Genomic DNA, 21,911 nt, shown 5'->3' with positions numbered 1-21,911 from the left:
TGCCGGTGTGTAAATGGCACCATGACATTTGCAGCCGATCCTCTAAGTCCCACAAGGTGCAGTTGCCACGGTCTGGGCTTGATGTTCCGGCACATCCTACAGATGCTGGAACGGACTGAGCTCTTGGGCATTTGGAGGCCACAGCAACACCTTGAAACCATTCTTGAACAATGTATGCAGTGTGGCAGGTGCACACTGTCCTGCTGAAAAAGGTTCCTGCCATCAGGGGATACCCAGTAGAACATTGCCCAGAGCATCACACTCCCTCCGTCGGCATGTCTTCTTCCTATAGTGTCTCCTGGTGCCATCACTTCCCCAGGTAAACACCACACATACCTGGCCATCCATGTGATGTAAAGGAAAATGTGACTCACTGGACTTGGCAACCTTCTTCCATTGCTCCAAGGTCCAGTTCTGACATTGTGACCATTGTAGACGCTTTCGATAGTAAACAGTTCTAAATATGGGCATTCTAATAGCCTCTGGGTGCACAGCCCCATTTCTCCTGTAATCATTGTTAAAAAAAAAAAAATCTGTGACTTGTGCCACAGAATCCCTCCTCTTGGTTCAGACCAGATGGGATTACCTTCATTGCTCTCGCACATCAATTAGCCTTGGCCGTGTTGACAGTTTGTGGTTTGTCTCTTCTCAGACCAATGTTGGTATGTACTCACCACTGCTGAGCAGGAGTGCCCAACAAGCCTTGGTGTCAATGTCAGGTCTTCATACCTGCCCATTTTTCCTCCATCCAACACTACAACTATAAAAACAGGCTATTAACTTACCGTCGGACATATCCCAGACCTTGACATATGTTGTTGTTGTTACAAGACTCTCACACAAACTATTCTTCAGCCCTTTTTCCTTTGCTATCAAATTTCACTGATGTAGCAGTCTGGTCATGTGACACTACAGTATTCAAAACTACAACGGGTATGAATGGACGCCCAGGTGGGGAATCAATGTCTAAAAATACACAAAGCCATCTCAGTGGCTTATATGCTCAGCTTTACAGCAACATTTTCTGGATAACATCATTTTTTTCTCATTTTCCATGAGTCTGTAAATTTCCAGGTTTTCAGGATCTGTGGGATGGGGAAGCCCTGTGTTACTATATTTAAAAGACAGCTGTGATCGCAGTGTGAAAAATATAATGTATGGTGATTGAATCTCACTGTACTGGGGGGGAACAATATGTAGACACCGCCTGCACAGCAAGCATAGTCATCCAGACTGAGAAGGCGAGACTCATCTGAGGCACATAAACACATGGAATCCCAAAGCTGGGCTGTGTAGTCACATGGCCATGCGTGATGTTTATTTATGGAGAAGTGTGCGGTAGTGAGGGAGGCGAGGGGCACAGTGAGATGATAGGCACAGGCAGTCTGCCACAGCATCTCATCTACAGGCCATGCTGGCTTTAACATTCACGTTCACAGCAGTGTAAATACTGATTAACGAGGCACCATGCTGAGAAATCAAAGTAAAGGTGACTAGCACAGACAACACTGACAATGTATGATCGCTCACGTTGGCCTGACCTTATTTATTTAAAACATCTGAATAATACAAGAACACAAGTCGATGGTCATAGCCGGTTTTCAAAAACAACATTAAAAACTAAGAGCGTGGCAGGTTTGAACAAATAGTTTAAATGAGGAACATGTTCGACACAAACCTACTGACAATGCAGCTCCTCAAATAATGAACAAAAATGCTGACAAAATGAAAACTGACAGCTACAAAGACTGGCAGAACAAGCTAAAAATCTTCATCAAAGCTTTCTGAACACCTCAGGAAAAGCTCTTCATAGTCAGCAGTTAGGTACATATCCTGAAACGCAGTGAGGGAGGTGTTAAAACAATGTATGTGTAATTTTCCACAGAAGGATGGAGTCAATAAGCTGCATATATCACATGATGACAAAAAGCTGTGGCTTGGGTACATGAACCAGATAAAAAGCTAAATCTAACCTTGACGCAGGACCTTAATGTGAAGATTAATAGTGGTTCTAGTCATGTTAAATCAAGCAACAATGCAAATTCTCCTTTAGTCCTGCACTGTAATTTACTAAATACAGATGTTCTTTTTAGTCATCTAGAGACATGCAATGGTACTGTTAAAGGACAGCCATTAAGATGTAAACCAAGTCATTCAGAGTGGCTGGATCTGAAATGTGTCTTTCCAGAAATACTTAAGAATTTTTAAAGGGGAATTCAACCATTATTTTATTTCTGCATTACTGATTGGTTAAGATGTAAACAAAGTGATTCAAACTGATTTGATGTGAAATCCTTTGATCTTTTGTCTTAGAGAAACTTGGGTCAGAATTGTTCACAGTGGTGGTGATGGGAACAAGATGTCTAGAGAGTTTAATGCCTCTGAAAGTTCCCTCACAGAAAGTTATTTCAAAATGGTTATAAATACAGTCTGGCATCTAAGGCCTTGTTTTATAATAGTTTTTTTTTTTACATGTAGGATGTTGTGCTACAATATAGTCCTGAAAGAAAACATTTTTTTTTCAGATTTACCACTATTTTTTCATTATCAACATTACATATAAAAATTCTGAGGACAAGTGCAAGTTCATTTGTGGTTTTGAAAAGTACATAAAATGAATATATCTGTGTTACAGACACTTAAACACCTAGTTCCTATCAACACCATTGTGAAGAAAGAATGAGTCTCTACAATGCACACCTCTCTGAATGCTGTGCCATTACTATTTCCACTGTATCCTAATGTACACATTCAAATATGTTATGGAATAAATGGTGCTACATTTTTCATGTATTGTACCCCCCCCCCACCCCCGAGGTCCATTTATAACATTTGTGTGTTTTTTATGTACCAAAAACACTAATAATTCATTTATACATTGTCCAGCCTTTAAACCGCATTCTGGCCCGATACACTCCTTTGCTGTGAATGGGTGGAGTTAAACTGCTGTGGGCTGAATAGGTAAATGTATGTCGGTTAGTTTCTCTGCATATAGACTGGAGAGTAAATGGTGTTGAAACTTTGACAACTCTTTTACTTAAGAAAAAGTAAGAAGAACCCTGTTTCCATGACTCTTTAATATCTATTTTATTCAAACAGTGATCTGTTTCTGACTGTTGGCTGGGGATTCCTGCTTAACAGACTATTCTGAATTAGTTTATTATACACATTTTTAAACCTGGTATTTGGGCATTATTTTAGAATGTAATACCTCTCGACAATTTTTTACTCTAGCAGGAACCTGGAGAAATCATATGTCCTGGGCTTTAAATGCCTCTAAATGGTACTCCACATAAAGCCAATATATGAAATGATTACAAATGCCTCGCCTGATGCCTGACACCTCATTGTACGATAGTTTTGAGAAGGCTTTGGTCTAAAATTTCTTTTTAAGATCAATTCATTACAAAGAGCTCCATAAAAAGCATTATAAGGCAAAGCAGCACCCAGGGGGAACTTCTTTTGAGATTTACCTTTGTTCTACCAGTATCAACATTACATATAAATACTCAAAAGACACATGTAGGTTCAGCGTGTGTTTTGGATAGTAAAACATGACTATACTTTGTGTGGTTGTTGACATGGTGACTTCTGGTTCCTATCACCTCCACAGTAAAGAAATCTGAGTTTCTCTACAATGAACCATTTCACATTAAAGCACTGTAAATTACTTTATTTACTTCGTAACGACTGAATTATGTACCGTTTTTGACAAATCAGTGTAATTCCCCTTTAATAGGATGAGCTGTATGCACTGCTCTGTATGCGTTTGACTTCCATACATTCCACGCTTCTCAAAGTGATTTTCTCTATGGTGCTCTATGATTCAAAACCATGCTCAAATTTTCATTAGTTTCTCAGCCCACAGAGGAAACTGTAAGTACTTCTCCCTTCTTATTGAACATGCCATGATTAAATATGATTAAATATTTTCTGCTCTGCAATGCTCCATAACCTCTCCCCTGCATCAATAGCACCAAGTAATATTAATAGTGCAAATACAAACTGCCCCAAGACACATGCTATTCATCTTTTAGAGAGTCAGTAATGATTACACATTACACAAGCTGCTCTGTACCTTCAGCACCCTCACTCTCAGTTTGTTTACTTACAGTACATTAATGTCAATGACTGATGCATTTCATACTCATAATGCATAACTGAAGCCAGTATGAACGCCATGCTTTGCCAATAAATGAGTCTGCATTCCGATTTGGCCATAAATTTACCACCTTTTGTGACGGTTTAGATTAGTTTACCTCCCACCAATGTGGAAAACAATGTAGTCTCAGATTAATCAGTGAAAAGTAAGGTGAAAACAGGGATCTAGTCTTTAAAGAAGGTGAGTGAACCCTACACTTCAGTGGGCGCCCAAAATGATGGACAACTAGACAAACTAAACATGTATTTTATCGCTATAGTGTTATGTGAGCTGCATAGTTCATGTGCTAGAACTTTTCGTTTTACTGTTGAAATGATATCAAATCGAAATATTTTTACATTCATATGAGTGGTATGTATATCATGTGGTATGAAATAACCACAGACGCAAAAATGGCTTCAGTATAACTTACCATTATACCTACATTTCCTGGCTATATGCCTAGTCTAGTGGCATGTCTGGGTGACTTGTCCACACCCACTGCGACTGAAGCTATTAGGTCGTAGATTATTAGATTGTCACCTCTGAATATGGCTGGGTACAGTCTGACAATTCATTTTAGGAATTTAGGAGAAAAGCTGTCTTTTCTACTAGAACCGAATTACATTAGTAAATGAAAACGGGCGGGTGAACTCCCCACAGTCGCGTTCAGAAAAGATAGATAGATACTTTATTGATCCCGAAGGAAATTTAGCAATAGATGGTTTTTAAATTCAAAAATGTACATCCTTTACATGCGTTTTCCCGACACTATATATTAGGGGTTGTGTAATGTAGTCGACTAATCCAGGGGTTCCCAACCTTTTGAAACTCACTGCCAACATAAACAATCACAAAAGCCTCCACAGCCTACAAGATTTAACTGATCTGATCATTTTTTCTGACTCACCTAATAAGAGCTGATCTTGTTTGAAAGCTACTGAGTGCTAAATGTCAGGCTGAAGAGAGGAAAGCAGCAAACTTGCTCTTTTAGATACATATTTGCTATGTTTAGTCTCTACGTGAAGGTGTAAATTATTGCCTTTTAAATCTTCAGTTGAAAAGACCTCTAAACAAACAGCACAGTGTGGTAGTTACCCGTTCTAAGTTTCCAAGCGCTTAAAGCCTAGCGCTAAGTGTTCAATGCTTTATTTTCTTCATGTTAATATATGCTTGGTTTTCTCAAGTAAGATACATTGGCTGCTTCACTTGTCGAATGCCCAGCCTCAGGATACACCATATGGACAAAAGTATTTGGACACCTACACATTACACCTTCAGGAGTTTTTATGGCATCCTATTCTAAATTTATAGACATTAATATGGAGTTAATATGGAGATCTTCCACTCTTCCGGGAAATTCTTTACATGATTTTGGAGAGTGTCTGGGAAAATTCTTGCCCATTCATGCAGCATTTGTGACGTCAGATTGGAAAATTGGATCTAGGAACTAAGGGACGTAGGCCATCCCTGAAAAACACCCCTTATAGCATTACCACTCCTCCACCAAACTTTATAGCTGGCACAATGCAGTCAGGCAGGTAACGTTCTCCTGGCATTCACCAAACCCAAACTCATCCATCAGACTGCCCCCTATAGGCATCTTATGACATGTTCAAAGTCACTGAGCCAGTGTTTGTCTGTGGAAACTGCAAGGCTATGTGCTTAAATGTATACACCTGTTAGCCATGGGTGTGGCTGAAACACCTGAACTAAATAATTAGGCGGAGTGTCCCAGTACTTCTATCCATATAGTGTGTTTCCTTTTGAAAGACTCTTATCTTACTTTCTCATTCATCCATGATGCATGAGTTGCATATGCCTGAAAAGTGAAAGGCTGTTACATTTACTTGCACTGAAACTATAAACATAACTAGCTAGCACTTTGCCAGGTTAATTTATATGTTTTGACTTTTTTTGCACAAATAAACAGCAATATTTATCACATTTAAAATTATGTTTGGGTAAATGTCTACTGTAACAAATTACTACTGTTCTACCAAAAAAAAAAAAAACTGATGGCCTCCTAGCACTACACTCAGAGGCTTGACTTATAATCCCACTATTCAGCACTGCGGGCAGCAGTCGACTAATCAAGTACACTGTCTGAAAAACAGCCGTAGTAAAAACTACAATGTATTGCAGAGAGAACATCATTTTTTCTGCTAGCTGGAGTTGCTGAACATAACATTCCTAAACCATGGTGTTGCCACCCCCCATAATGCACCTCCTCCCCCTTGTGGTTATAACACCCTCCATTAGGCACTAATGTTAGACAAGAAAGCTTGGCTCACAGTTGACAGTCCAATTCATCTCAAATGTGTTCAGTGGGGTTGAGGTCAGGTCTCGGTGTGCAGGCCATTGGAGTTCCTCCACACTAAACTAAGGGGCACAGTGATGCTAGAACTGTGGACTTTCCACCACTCGAGCCGACACCTGCCATTGTGCACAGTGATTCTAGGCTTGTGTGCAGATACTCAGCCATGGAAACCTATTTCATAAAACTCCTGATGCGTAGTTATTATGCTGATATTGCTTCCAGAGGCAGTTTGGAACTCTGTGTTGCAACAGAGGATAGGTGATTTTTATGCACTAGGCCCAGTAGGACACACAATACCCTGTGAGTTTCTGTGTGGTCTACCACTTTGTGGCTGAGCTGTTATTGCTTCTAGATGCTTCCATTTCACAATGATAACACTTCAAATCCAGCAGGGCAGAAATTTCATGAACTGACTTGGCAAAGGTGGCATCCTATGACAGTGCCATGTTCAGTACGACCCATTCTACTGACAGTGTTTGTGGAGTTTGCATGGTGATGTGCTTGAATTTATTCAACTGCTAGCAATGTGTGGGGCTGAAACGCCTGAACTCAATTAGGAGAAGTGACAACATAAATGTGGCCACATTTCACAGATGTCTGTAACACTTTTGTCAATCAAAAAAGTAGTCAACTACTTTTCTGAATGATTAGTTAACCGGTAACAGTCATGCAACTCCTACAATATATATAGTGGAAGGTTGACTTTTTGTGATTTTGTAATATCAGCACTTGAGGTGAACTTCGGGTCTAAATGGATTGTGATTTATCTGAAGTGGTATAAATGTTTGTATTTGCCTTTTTTCTGTATGCAATAATCATGTCAGGCAATTCAATGACATCATCACGTCCTGAGATTTCTGGAGTTTCTGCTGTAGCCTTTTTCAGCCTTATTCTTGTTTGTTTTGAGGGGTTACTGACTTTTGTTGCTCTATTGCCTTTATAATATAAGTCTTCTGTGTACAGTAGATTGTCCCTGCACTCTGGAGGGTGTTGGTGATATCACTCTTGTTTTCTTTCATAGACACCTCTCAAGTCTCTGTGCCGGTTTATGCCTCCTGACTTCAAAGGCCAACATCAAAGCAAAAGCTGCCAGTGGGTCGCAGCTCCAAATAGTTACTGCATGCACAGGATAGGCAATCAAGTACTTTTCTACTGCTAAAACTTGTTTATTGGCATTTGATGTTTTTCACTTTGTACTAGTATGAACCTAAACAAAAACTCCTTTTCTTTGAAAGAATGTAAAAGTGCTGTATTCTGCAAAAATAATCATTTTGAATTCTCTGCAAAACCTTTCAGGAAGCAGTGAAAATGCTTTTTTTCTTTGAAGACTTATCAGCTGAACTGATCTTTTCAGTCACACTCATAAACTGACACGGGCACAGAGCTGATTTGAGCATGTCTTCCTTGAACATAGCTTCATTATCTCTTTGTACCCTTCTCCATGGCTAAACTAACATTTCCTACCTGCGTGAGTTTCTGGTCCTCAGACATGTGGCTCCTGACGAAGCCCATAACGTCTTTGTAGATTTCACTCAGCTTCTCATTGTCACCATTCAGTGGAGGCACCAGTGAAGGGCTGCAGAATAGAAAACAGCAGAGGGAAATGTTACTCTAAACGGCATGCGTACTGGTAAACTTAGACAGAAAAGACCACCCTGATGAACAGACCAGTAGAAAAGTCATTAACAGTTGTTACATTACAAAAGCTTTTTTTTCTTCTATAAGTTAATGTTTTCTTATAACAGCAGTGTTATGTACTCACTTATGCCAGTTTCCAGTACATTGATTCAAACTAAATTACATGGTCTCTCCAGTGGACTCTCCAGATCTATATAAAAAACAACTAGGCTTAATCAGCAAAGACAGCTGAGGTAAACAATATTCATACATTATCCACCAATAGTAAATGCAACATGCAAGTACAGGGGGATACTGCATTATAATTCATCGCATGTGTTTAAGAGGCACTTCCAGAAGAAGCGTGACTGAGGCAGTTAATGTACTGTCAAGCTTTCACATCAAGGTGATAAAGCATGCTTTCAGTGTGCACCGACTAATTAAGATGTTACAGGCGACAAGTTTCATTCACTGTATGTGATCATAAACAAAATATACTGTTCGTCTTAAGCAATACAGTATACATCTACGACTGGCCTTAGGGGACTGACTCTAGTGCACTATTCAATATATTAGTTGATATATACTGAGTTTTAAAAGCGTGATGGTAAACATATCTCATACTGTTTGGTGCGTAATGAGATGAATTACAATGAACATGAACAAGTCATTGCTTTTTCGTAGACATTTATGTCTATATAATGCATCTGTATATTTCTACATATAATATCTATACTTATTTAAACATGTTTTAGTAATATGTCAGGGTTCAGGTTGCTATATATGAATCTATTATATGTATATATTATAATATACAGTAATGTGCAAAAGTTAATGCCCATCCTTTGTTTATTAAATTTCCAGTCAAAATGGTGATAAAGTACTACTTATTAATTTTTTACTATTAATTTTGTAAAAGTAATTTTGGGCTATTTCTTTTGGTCAATTCATCATGAAATTTATACACAAATTTACACACAGAAAGGGACAACAGGCATATATAAATTATAACAAAAACTGAAAACAATAAAAAAGGAGATACAAGTTTTTGTTTCGAGAGCAGTGATACATAACTTTGTGAATGAGTGCTGTGCCAGTGCTGCACGGTCCTGTCTGTTCACTGTGTCTAATGTCTGTTTAATTGATCTATTTATTGTATTGTTTCATGTTTAATTATGTTAACTCTCTTATTTAACTCTTTACTCTTATGTCCGCAGGTTTGCACTTTGTACTGTTTGTTCCAAGTTGCACCTTGTTCCTGGAGGAATGTAATTTCACTGTGTACTTGTATATAGATGGAATGACAATTAAAACCTCTTGACTTGACTCTTGACTTGAAGTCTCATGTGTTATCACTGATTGAACTGAATTGAATCTGACTGAAGCCTGTATCTCTGTGGAGATTTCCATGCCTGTCACTATGTGTGAATATCCTTAAGCTTAGATTAGGGATGTATTATGTGGACTGAATATCTATATACCGTTATATCGCTGCATATCATGACTGCAATGTGCTGGCTTGTACCATTATGACTAAAATTATGTACTGATTTGAATTAATACCTTGATTTATCAGAACACACAGAGAAACTCTCATCTGGAGCTGTGATTGGTCGAGATGCTCACCGCGCACATCAAAAAGTAGTATAATTAGATAAAGGGCTCATTTGCATATTGCAACCTTCTGAGATATAGCAAACTCTAATACTCTAATAATGATTAACAAACAATGCAATCCTAGTGTAGATGTGAAGGTGCACATTTATTCTGAGTGAATGTATATGTATGTTTATGGATGTTACAATCTATTGTCTATTTTTATGTAGCTTTCATATATATAATTTGTATGTGTGTGTGTGTGTGTGTGTGTGTGTGTGTGTGTGTGTGTGTGTGTGTGTGTGTGTGCATGTGCGTGTGTGCCTGTGCGTGTCTGTGTGTGAGCTTTGTGCCTGTCCTAGAGGGAGCACCCCCCTGACTGTGATTGATTGCTTCAATCGGGACGCAGCAGACATCCTGGATTAGAGTGCTACGTGAGGAGACTGTTCTCTCCCTGCAGATCCACTCATCTACCTGCTTCTGTCATCTCCCCTCTCTCTGTCCTCCCCAGAGATTTCATCTAGCAACAGTTTCTCCTCCAAAATCACAGATCCCACCTAAGTGCCTCCTTCTTCTGGCCCTAAAGTATTACAGTCTTTAATGCAGGACTCCTGAGACTTTTTCAACTCGGCTTACTTAAAACCGATCACGTTCCTGATGTTGTTTTCACCATTTCATCACTTTCATCTCAGCTAATCTGACTGACATACAAAATGGACAAGTAGAGAAACAGGGAAAAAAAATAATGTCCTCCAGAGAGCACATAACTTACAGGACTTTAACATGAAGCCATAAAGTATATTACTTTACTGTGACTGTGGATGCCAAGCACACATTTTCAGACGTGGTTGACTACAATGTACTCAGGAACCACTGACAAACTGGCCTTTATCCATTACGTTGGATAAAACTGCACCGCTTGCTGTTTTCTCTCTTAGTTCAGTTTATACTTCATGGAATTTAAAGGCACAGACCTTGTAGGTTACAGGCTCACACAGTAAGTCAAAGCCAAGAACCACTCAAATATTTATAAAACCTCTTAAATTCATAGGTTAATTATATTCTAAAGCCACGATCACACAAAATGCAAGTAAAATCTGCCTGATGAAAAAGGCAATTCACTTGACTGAAAAGAATGCAAAAATGAATTCACCCCAGGTAGCGATACATTTCGCTTTACGGTGAGTTCATCTAGGTCAACTTTAACCCCATGAATTTCTGAACCCTAGAAGCGTCAATCAAAAGAAAACAAGAGGGTGAGCTGTGGTATCGCTGGTCAGCCTCAGTTACTAACACAAAAAAAAGTAGTTAGCCAGGTAACATTAACCATTTACTGAACTATATGTTCCCTCCAAACCACATCACATCACTACTGCCTGTACTTGCCTGACTTTTGCACCACTCTCAGGAACAAAACAGATGGGCGACAGTCCAGTGCGAACATGGCTTAAAGCTTATCATTCAATAACACCATCAGAAATAACACAAACTCACTGAATTATTCTTAAGTCACAGGAATAAGAAATGAAAGCCAACAATGCAGACAGCCCCTGACCATTTAAAGAGTTAAAGTTAGATAGGTTTCATCATGGCTATTATGAATTAGACCAGTAGGTGACGGCATGTTTGGAGTCCAAATTTTGCTTTTTTAGTTTTGAGTTGAAGATATGAGGCTGTTTGCTGACAAAAACTAGAACTCCACAGCCACCCTAATCTTTTATTTAGATACATGCCCAAATCTTCTCTCAACCCACTCATACCATATCCAGGTCTTTAATAAGGTCACGCAGACTTGGTGATGTGGTTTAAGGCATAATATGACCAACTGTGAAAACAAGTCAAACTACACAGTGTTGACACTTTAGACAACAGAGGTATGCTGCTAAAATCTGACTCCAATTTAAGTGCACGCATTTCACACAGGCACAAAGATGCTAGATTTCTTTTGTAATTCTGTTGTTTCCTTTAATAAACAACTGTTAATCTTGAAATTTCAAACTGAAGATACATAATTTTAATTAGGAATGTGCATAAATGTGGTCAAGAGTCAGAATTTGGCAATCTCGTGCTGTGCGATTTGGGAGACTATTGAGTTCTAGTGTTTGTTAGCTACATTAGCCTTATAGCTCCAGTGCTAAGCTAAAGAAGTGAAATGTGGACACCAAGGCCACTGATTACATCTGAGGTAAGCAGTAAATTGTGTACTTTTTTATTGCCAAACCACTCTTTTAAAGATTGCATTGTCACAGTCAACAGATACCACAGCTGTCCTGTCAACTATTCATAAATTTGAATATCGTACACTAGGCCTCTTGTATAAATGTGTATGTGTAAATGAATGCTAAATGGTACCTGTTTGCTGTAGTGTCATCCATGTCTCTCTGCACCACATCATAAGCATCCTGAAGAAGATCCTACCAGAGAACAAGGAGCAAACTTCATATTCGGTGGCTCTTATAAAAACCAAATGGTCATTCACATTATATACTCTATAGACAGGGTAAGATTTTACGCAGTTTGCTCATCTCCTTCCTTCTAGTTTATGATCCTTCCAACCACAAATATTCTGCAAATTCAGAAATGATGAGCCACACTGGGGGGAAAAGAGAAATCTCAAAAGCAGCTTGTTAGGAGGTTAGGCTCCCTCTACAGTGGATGCTAAAGACATCTTTTGTATTCTGAGAAGTGAACTATTTCCTCCAGTTATCAGAGTATGAGAATGATGATGTGACAGGAGTGGGCACTGATAAGCCTCATTTTCAAAGCATCATCTGTGCCAACTTCAGCCACAGCAGTCCTCCAACGAGCAAACACAATTCGACTGTCCTCCCTGAGGCCAGGAGAGACTGGCACTCCCCACAGAAACCTTCTCAAGCTGGAAAAGAAGGATTAAATGATGGCATCTGTCCTTAGAGAAACCCATGTGGCAGATATTGCTGGAAATCACACCTCCTCCGGAGCACACCTTTGTGCTGTTGTCTGATAAAGAAATCTCACCTCCAGGTCCTCTAGACAGTGATAAACAGCTTTCATATTGGATGAGGCCCTGGAGAAAGGATCTTGCTTATGTAACAGGCTATGCTATTCACACATTAACAAGGTTAATGTTACTAAAGGAAGTCTAGGCTCAGGGGAGTTAAGGAGAATATAGGCTGAGGCAAAGACGTGCTGCCAACGGCTGTAAGAAATAGGAGTAATTGTAGCAGAAATTGGAAACGGTAAGAAAATGACAAATGACTCTGAGCATAAACCAAAATTTGCAGTACCACTCCTTACCTCCTCGAAGGCAGTTCCAGATGCGTTTAAGTTGGTAAGCTGGGATGAGTCCAGTGAGCTGCAGGGGGTGTTATTAGCTGGTTCTATCCAAGTGACAGCACTTTCTTTCAGTGTGCACTGCTGGACTGCAGCCCTTTGCTCTGGAGGCAGGCTATTCCACAGGCCTGAGATGGCCTCTGACACCATAGACAGGCCCGTCTGGTCTGGGGAGAGGATTCCACTGCGCAGTAAGAGCTCTAGAGTCTGCCTGTATAAAAAGAGATATCTACACAAAGAAACAGTTTCATGCTCAGTTGAGTGAAAATGCTTATTTACGCTTATTTATTTATATGGTTATTCCTCCTTTCTGATTTTGTCCTCACCTTATTAGTGAGTAATAGAGCTTGAATGATGTGAAAATTCAGACACAATACTGATTTTGTATGGAGTTCAGAATTCTAATAACCAACAGTATTGACTGATACAATTTTATATGACCAAAAGAAATTCCAGTGGCTGTGCTTAAGGTCAACCTTAAAACAAGATTTGTGTCCTGTAACTAGTTTATGTCTCGGGTCATACTGAGCATGATTCATCATCCCAAACCGTTTAAAAGACAATCATCAAACTTCAGTTCACAGCATACCTCAAAAAGGTCTATTTTTAGACTACATCGCGGTGCACCAGCTGGCGAAGAAAAATAGTATTAACCAGTAATCACTAACTCCCATTCCCACCACCCCTCCTAAAAATGATGAGACACTATGCTAAAAATATAAAGCTTACAAAAAGAAATGTACTGAACATGTGGGACAACATTACCTTGGCTAATATTTTGAGCTTTGCGCTCAAAAGAACTCAGAACTCTGCAAATACTCATTTGCTGGCGTTTTAGTTTGGTGGCACTAAAGGCAAACAGTTCTGGAGGAAAGCAAATTAGCTGGCTGTAATGAAAAAATGATTTTCACAGATACCAGTAAATCAGTGGAACCATAATTTTGGCTGACTGTATCATCCAAATGATATATCAGCAGGGCCTTAAGCCAAATTACTGAATTTGAGATCCTCAGTCTGATGAACTCACCCCTCAAACTCCTGGATGCTGTAGGCAGATAACCCAGAGGACTGGGACTGCAGTGCTACATCCACTTCCTCATCAGCAGAGTCTTCCTCATTGCTACATGGTCCTTGGTCCACATCAGGCACATGAATTCTATGCCTGCATCTACAGGTGTGCAAACTGATTAGGAGAAAATATGTTAGCAGATTAATTAACAACAAAATTCTAAACAGTGGTACAGAATTATATGCATTAAGAATATTAAAATGTTCCAGTACCTAATAGCAAAGCCTAACTGCGTACAGCAGGTAAAGGACTTGAACCTGTTAGAGTATTATACTATAAAAGAGTATTTGCTGCCATCTACTGGTACTTTAAGTACTTACAAGCATTTGGAATACAGTCTCTTATACTGTTCTCGCACCTCTTCCAAACTCTTTGGTCCTCCATCATCTTGCAGGAAAACGGCTGCAAAAGTCAATAATTCAGCCATGATCAATAGCATAGATACAAAGTCAAAATGAATAGGAAATCATTATCTTTTTTTCCTGGTTAAAATCATTACATTTTGATTCAGAGAAAACAAGAATTTTGTCTCTTAATTGTATGGCATGATGAATCATACTTAATATAACCAGGACCTGAGCTAACAAGGTAAAAAAAACAATCTATATTGATTTCAGGTAGAGTGTAAAAGCTGATTAGTCCAAAAAAGTATGCGTGTTTATTACTTTACCTTTCAGTGCAAGTAATTTACTGAGGTAGGCCTCCTTCTCAAGTAGAAATCCCTTGGCATGATCAAGGATCTTCCACTGCAAAAACCATCATAAGCAATAACTTTTCTTCTCATTCACACCCAATTATCAAATTACACTGTTCTTTTGGTGCTTTAAGCACTCCATCTGTATTTTGATGTTTTAATTATCTTCATTAAGTCTTTATTAACTTCTTTGAACTGCAAAAATGACTCATTTAACTCTCAGGAACCACAAGCTGTTCTACAGTTCACCTCATTTTTTTGCTACAAAACTTTCATTTTAGTTTCACAGTAGTTATTGAATAATTCACGGTAGTAACTGAAATAACTTGAAGATTAAAGGTTTTTAGTGCTATTTTGGAGAGTTTTCATGTGCAGGGCATGATTCTGGAAGCTTCACAGAACTGCACCTACTTTTGGGTTCAAAACAGTTTTTTAGCAGAGCAAGCACAGAAAAGTACAACATCATTGTATTACTGGCTTATTGTGCAGATTATAAATGAGCATTTTAAAATACTGACAATGTTAACTGTGTTCCTCTCCATGACTATTAGCTGTGTTCCTCTCCATGACTATTAACTGTGTTCCTCTCCATAACTAACTCTTAACTGTGTTCCTCTTCATGACTAACTACTGTGTTCCTCTCTATGACTAACTGTTAACTGTGTTCCTCTCCATGACTATTAACTGTGTTCCTCTCCATAACTAACTCTTAACTGTGTTCCTCTTCATGACTAACTACTGTGTTCCTCTCTATGACTAACTGTTAACTGTGTTCCTCTTCATGAATAACTGTTAACTGTGTTCCTCTCCATGACTGCTGTGTTCCTCTCCATGACTATTAACTGTGTTCCTCTCCATGACTATTAACTGTGTTCCTCTCCATAACTAACTCTTAACTGTGTTCCTCTTCATGACTAACTACTGTGTTCCTCTCTATGACTAACTGTTAACTGTGTTCCTCTTCATGAATAACTGTTAACTGTGTTCCTCTCCATGACTGCTGTGTTCCTCTCCATGACTATTAACTGTGTTCCTCTCCATGACTATTAACTGTGTTCCTCTTCATGACTATTAATTGTGTTCCTCTCCATGACTAACTATTAACTGTGTCCCTCTCCATGACTATTAACTGTGTTTCTCTCCATGACTAACTATTAACTGTGTTCCTCTCCATGAATGAAACGGTTATACAGAAGTGCCAACAACATATCAGTCCCAACAACACACCAATGAGCGCAGAGCAGTAAAATAGTCCCAGACAACTTACAATATTGACTGCTTTCTTTTCTTTGTCTTTTTATCTTATGATGGAAATAACTATGAAAGAACACTGCAGCACTTCCTGCAGTATACTAGAGTTTATAAAAGTAGTGTTGCTGCCTCATGCTGTGCCATGTGGAAGCCTATGGTCTAAGCCTGTGCACTATATCTTACCTTTAAAGCATCTTTTTAAAAAACCTCTGAAATCTGAAAAAAAAAATTTCTTTTGAAGGAAACTGTCAGACTGCCTTTAATAACTTATTTATTAAGAGGTTGATTACACGGTTAACTGTTTCATTACCTTGGCAGGGGTCTTCTGAGTCGAAGGACACACTACATTTCTAAGGGACTCAAAGAGATCTGCTAAAGTGACCCGCTGGCAGGCCTGCAGCGCTGTTCCCTGCACTGACCGATGTCCAGAAGCCGCTTCCCTCTTCTTTCCCTGCTCGTTACAATGGACAACGCCTCTACAAGACATGTCTGCAGAGAAAAAGCCCAAGAGCTCAATTAACTTTAATGAAGGTCCATTTAAGTCCTTAACAGTATAACTCTGGTGTTAGTACACTGGGGATTTTGCTGTGTTCTGTTTTGTAAAGAAAAACAAATGCAGAGCTAGCTAAATGAAAGTTATTGATTAGGCTAAAATACAGTAATCTGTAAATATGATTTCTATTAGTTTATATAGGGATGATCTCAGAATTATATTGGTATCTGCTTTTAATAAATCGGCATCAGACAGATGATCAGATTTGACTGATATTTTATGTTACTTGCTGGACGCCAAGCTACTGTGAAGCTAATTCAGGTCTCCCCAATTTCTACACTTCATAGAAGTGTACGTATCAGGATCAGCATCGCCAACTGTACATAATAAATATCAACATCGGCCCACAGTTCCCATATCAGTGCATTCTTGAATTCAAATACATAGAGGGGAGTTCCACCAATTATTCAAAATTTCTAAATAATCCAGTCCTTCAGATGGGAACTCCGAATGTTGTGATGTGAAATGGTTCATTGTAGAGAAACTCAAGACGCAAGACTCCTCAGATGCTATTGATTTATTTACAGTGGTAGTGATAGGAACCAGACGCCTGAAGATTTTAATCTCTAAAAGCTCCCACACACAAAGTTATCACACGAATGCACTGCCTGATGTCCAAGACACCATTTAATGATAGTTTTGTGATAATGCTTTGGCTTAAAATGCATATTTTAATCCATGCATGGCAGAAGGGTACATGTAGAGTGTTGTAAGACAAAACCTCAAGGAAAACCTTATTGATGACATTTTTACCACCATCAGCATTACATCTCAAAACTCAGAAGACACGTGTAGGTTCACTGGTCTTTTTGTATACTAAAAAATCTGTGTTGCAGTCATGGTGACCCCCGGTCCCTATCACCACCACAGTAAAGAAATCAGTATTGATTCCGAGTCTGAAGAGTCTCTGAGTTTCTAGATGAATCGTTTCACACCAAACCACTTTGAGTGACTGTTTACATCTCCAAAAATTGTATTTATTTATTATTTAGACATTCTGAAAGACTGGTGGAATTACCCTTTAAAAACTGGTTTTCAACTCCAGCCCTGGAGATCCGCTGCCCTGCACATGATCTCTGCCACAAACAAACCAGCCCACGAAGAGCCTGATTAATTCCCTGAGAGCTGGATTAGGTGAGCTGGGAAAGGGAACAGTTGGCATGCCATCTGCCATCAATACTGTTTTTCAAAAGGTATTACGTGTCAGAAGTATTAATTATTGTCCACCCCATCCAACAAACAGATGTGGGGTTACCACACAGCAGGTTATACACCTACCTGTTGTTAGTAATGGATCGTTTATTTCACTCTAAATACTAAATATTAATGAGTAATGAGAGTAGTAAATATCTGTATCGGTGAGTGAACGTTAGGTAAACGTCAAAAACCCGTTAGAAACGTTTCCCTTCTGCGGTTTTGAATTCCAGTCCCTCACAGTAACGTTAGTTTTAGTAGGAACAGTGAGTGATCAACATTGAAGCGCTACTGAAACACGAAAATGCTTAAAACAGTGGCTTTAGATGGGTTTACCACACCTGCAGCGACTTAAATATGTGGACTTTCGCAACCAACACTTGAGATAGCCAAGTCAGAGAAATGAACGCTCATTAGGGTGGGTTAGCTAGTTAACGTAGCTTAGTTAGCGTTAGCTAACTGAGCCGATGAACTGACGTGTACGAGCCTTCAGCATAACTCATGTAGCTAGCTAATGTAGCATAAGCTAACCTTGGCGAATATAACTTAGTAAACGAGTGAAAGGCGAAATTTTAGCTATATTTGTTACTGAAAACTTTACAGGACATTTTTCTGCACTTAGAAGGCGAAATACCCATCTAGCTAGCGTTAGCTGGCTAATTAGTTGGCTAGTTAGTTAACGCTAGAAATTTAGCAACAATTTCAGCCACATATCCAGACTGTAGTAAATAAAGTCAGTCAGCTTGTTACGGACAACTGACCTTCTGAGTTTGACTTTAGTTTATCAGTGGACCTCAGTTTCTTCTTACTGAACATAAGCAAAAACAAAGTGATGTGAGCTTCTGTAGCTGACTAAGCTAACTGCGTTAGCTATAAAGCGGCGCCTCAGATAGCTGAGCGCTTCAGCCTCTGCGCTCGACCACGGAGACTTCTCTGTCCGCCTGGACACCAGCTTGCATTATTCAGTGTTCTGCTGAAAATCTTTAGTACTCCTCGATGATTAGGCTTTGAATTTTGTGCAGTCACTTCCTTAACGACAAAATCAGTTATACATGAGTAAAGTGCTTTAGTAAAATCAAAAAGGATATTCAGCGACTATGATAAACAGTATTATATGCACTGGGAGAACTAAATGCCTGAAGTATACAGTGATTTCAGTTAAAGTTTACTTTTCATAGGGTTCAGTTCCAGTTCTCCTACATAAAATGCATAGTCAAATTTCCATTTGTTCTTCACTCAAACCAGTAAACTCCTTTAAGCACATAAATCAGGTCTGCACACCTCCAGTCCTGGATGGCCAGCAGCACAGTTTGGACGTGTTCTTCACACCTGATTCAACTCCTGTGTTAAATGGCAGGTTCAGTGGGTGTGTTTGAGCAGGGAACCCACCAAACTGTGCTGGACACTGGCCCTCCACGACTGGAGCTGTACACTCCTGACACAGGTCATCTGCAGCAATACCTTCTCAAGCTTGCAAGGGTAGATCATTTGTAATAAGCGCCTGTGAACAGTTGAACACTTGTAACAACACTTTCTTTTTTCTTTTTTTCCCCTTAAATTTCTATGGTTTGATTTTAATGAATGGTGATTTTAAATGGGTTGCTTGCAAGGGGAACTCCAACGATCAAGTTATTCATTTCACAGGGGAGGGATACACGAGGGCTGTTTAAGGCAAAATAGTCCCCAGAGAACGCTTTCTTTCAAATTGACCATTGTTTTACCATCATGGACGTTACATATAAAAGCTCGCATGCGGGTTCACTGGTGGTTTTCAGAAGTAATTAAAATGGCTATATTTGCATTTTAGACATTGGGTCACCTGGTTCCCATCACCACCATTGTAAAGAAATCTTGATGTCAAGTGCAGCTTTAAAGGGCCCATATCATGGAAAAAATGAATCTTCCATGATCTTCCGCATTCACCTTAAACTTACAAGGAGTGTTTCAGCCAAGAATGCTTAAAAATACAGGACAGCCAATCACAGCAGAACTCATTTACATATATCAGTCTTGAAGATAGAGCAACAAAAGCAGTCTATTTAACTTATTAAAATCCCAGGCTTATTTCATACCAAGTCTTGTTATCCAGTTGCTACTGGGGATTCAGTGCAAACTGGTTGAGCTATTCTTAGGTTATAGATGTGTGTAGTAAAACAATACACCTGCCAGAGGGCCCTAGCCATGTTGGGGGTTAATCATAAGGGATAATGAAAGGCTGGAAATGACTATGTAAAAGTGAAGTATATCTGTTTTTGGTACACAAACTCTTACAAAAGTCATAAGCGAACCCGAGAAACTAAATAAAATAGAAAACTAGCATATTGGGCCCTTTAAAGTACAGATAATGCTAATCTATGGTCCGTTTAACTGCAGCAAGGTTCTTCAAGGTTAGTATGTCCATATGGGAAGTGATCTCACACAATTTAAAGGTTACACCACTGTGTGATGGTCCTATGAGAGCAATAAGTGACAAATTATGTCCAATTATGTCCTTCTAACCACTCACCACCGTTATGGCCTTTTATCCGAGCACCCATTTGCTGTGAAGAAGCTTTCAGGGTGATTAGAATGGATTCAGACATGTCCGGCCTGAATCGCATTGGCCTGTCAATCTGTGCAGAGCTCCTTATTAAAGGGTTTGCAAATCATTCACTTCAAAACAGCCCTTCAGATTATGGATTAAGCAATTACTTTCCCTGTGTAAATGTCATGACTCTGTAAACAGCCGCTGCAGGTTATTGCACTGTCCCCTTCCTTCATTACAGAGACAAGGAGAAGCTTGAGAAGCTAAAGCTAAACATTCGATGCACTGTGTTGTGGTGGGCACCATTTAACCCTGCATCTTCTCTAACATATGGCTAATGGTTTTTTATGATTGCAAAGAACCAAAATTTGACTATGCCGAAAATTAGGAATGCAGCAATACTGGAATTATAGGCCAGGCCGATATCCAGTATTTTTCATGTACTTATTTGCCAAAACATCAACATTCAAAAAATGTAGATACTAGGACTTGGACTCAGACTGTAGGATTGGGATTAAATTACGAAAGATTATTCATGTATGTATGTATTTATTTATGCCTGCTCTACTTTTCCAGACTACAATGATTCTCATCAAATATCAGTTTGAAATATCGGTCAAATAAAAGCATCTGTCTGATGACTTCATTTTTTTTCAAACAAAAATCTATTGTTACAGACACAGTTCTGACATAAATGTGCATCCCTGCTGAAAATGGTAGTATTTATAATTCATTAATGATGAGTATTTCAATTTTCACATCTCTGTTCAACATTCAGAGCAGCACAGTGGCGTGGTGGGTAGAGCTCACAATGAGAAGGGCCTGGGCTCAGTTTCCAGGGTCCTTTCTGTGTGGAGTTCGCATATTCACCCTGTGTCTGTGTGGGTTTCCTGTAGGTACTCCGGTTTCCTCCCACAGTCCAAAGACATGTGGTCAGGCCAATTAGACGTGCTAAACTGACCCTCAGTGTGAGTGTGTGTGAATGTATATGTCTGTCTGCCCTGTGGTGGACAGGTGACTTGTCTGGGGCATTTCCTGCCTTCCGCCCAATGACTGCTAGGATGGGCTCCAGCAGCCCCTGCGACTCAGAAGGATAAGCGGCTTAGAAAATGTGTGTGTGTGTGTGTGTGTGTGTGTATTAAATATTAATTTTTTAATTGAATTTAGTGTTACATCAGTGAATAAGATAATATTTTATTAAACATAATATGTGGTGCCAAATTACAGACACAGTAGGCCATGCCGGCAAACTGCCAAAGAATTTGAAAATGGTGACTTTTTCAAAAGATATTTTTTCCAGTCCAGTTTTCCAATGGAATATATTTTCCAAGGGCATATATTTACATTTACAGCATTTGGCTGATGCTCTTATCCAGAGCAACTTACAGTTTGATCATTTTACACAGGTAGGCCAAGGTGGTGTCAGGAGTCTTGCCCAAGGACCCTTATTGGTATAGTGTAGGGTGCTTGCCCTGGTGGGGGATTGAACCCCAGTCTACAGCATAGAAGGCAGAGGTGTTAACCACTACACTAACCAACCAACCACATGTCAACCCTCACACCAAACTGTGCTGGACTGCAGCTCTCCATTAGCAGAACTGGTGACCCCTGCCAGCAAAATAGTCAAACATAAGTAAAAA

At 39.3% G+C, this 21,911-nt stretch overlaps 1 protein-coding gene across 4 annotated transcripts in view; it reads right to left on the bottom strand.

Annotated features, from left to right (window-relative positions):
- The window catches only part of LOC108425354 (stimulated by retinoic acid gene 8 protein homolog), a 69,251-nt gene that overhangs the window by 45,837 nt on the left and 1,503 nt on the right, over positions 1–21,911 (bottom strand). For 3 of the 4 annotated variants that reach the window (XM_037539926.1, XM_037539923.1, XM_017693945.2), the window contains exons 2-9: positions 16,311–16,489; positions 14,726–14,801; positions 14,376–14,457; positions 14,014–14,169; positions 12,951–13,215; positions 12,027–12,088; positions 7,926–8,037; positions 1,529–1,833 (exon numbers count right to left, since the gene is read on the bottom strand). In XM_037539926.1, coding sequence (XP_037395823.1) covers positions 1,762–1,833; positions 7,926–8,037; positions 12,027–12,088; positions 12,951–13,215; positions 14,014–14,169; positions 14,376–14,457; positions 14,726–14,801; positions 16,311–16,487 — 1,002 coding nt within the window. In that variant the 5' untranslated portion in view covers positions 16,488–16,489 and the 3' untranslated portion in view covers positions 1,529–1,761. Of the gene's footprint in view, positions 1–1,528; positions 1,834–7,925; positions 8,038–12,026; positions 12,089–12,950; positions 13,216–14,013; positions 14,170–14,375; positions 14,458–14,725; positions 14,802–16,310; positions 16,490–21,911 lie in introns of those variants that run through there. The other variant, XR_005130464.1, reaches the window with a different exon arrangement.

This window comes from Pygocentrus nattereri, chromosome 1 (assembly GCF_015220715.1).
Source record: "Pygocentrus nattereri isolate fPygNat1 chromosome 1, fPygNat1.pri, whole genome shotgun sequence".
NCBI lineage: Eukaryota > Metazoa > Chordata > Actinopteri > Characiformes > Serrasalmidae > Pygocentrus > Pygocentrus nattereri.
This window is presented reverse-complemented; position numbering and strand designations above follow the sequence as displayed.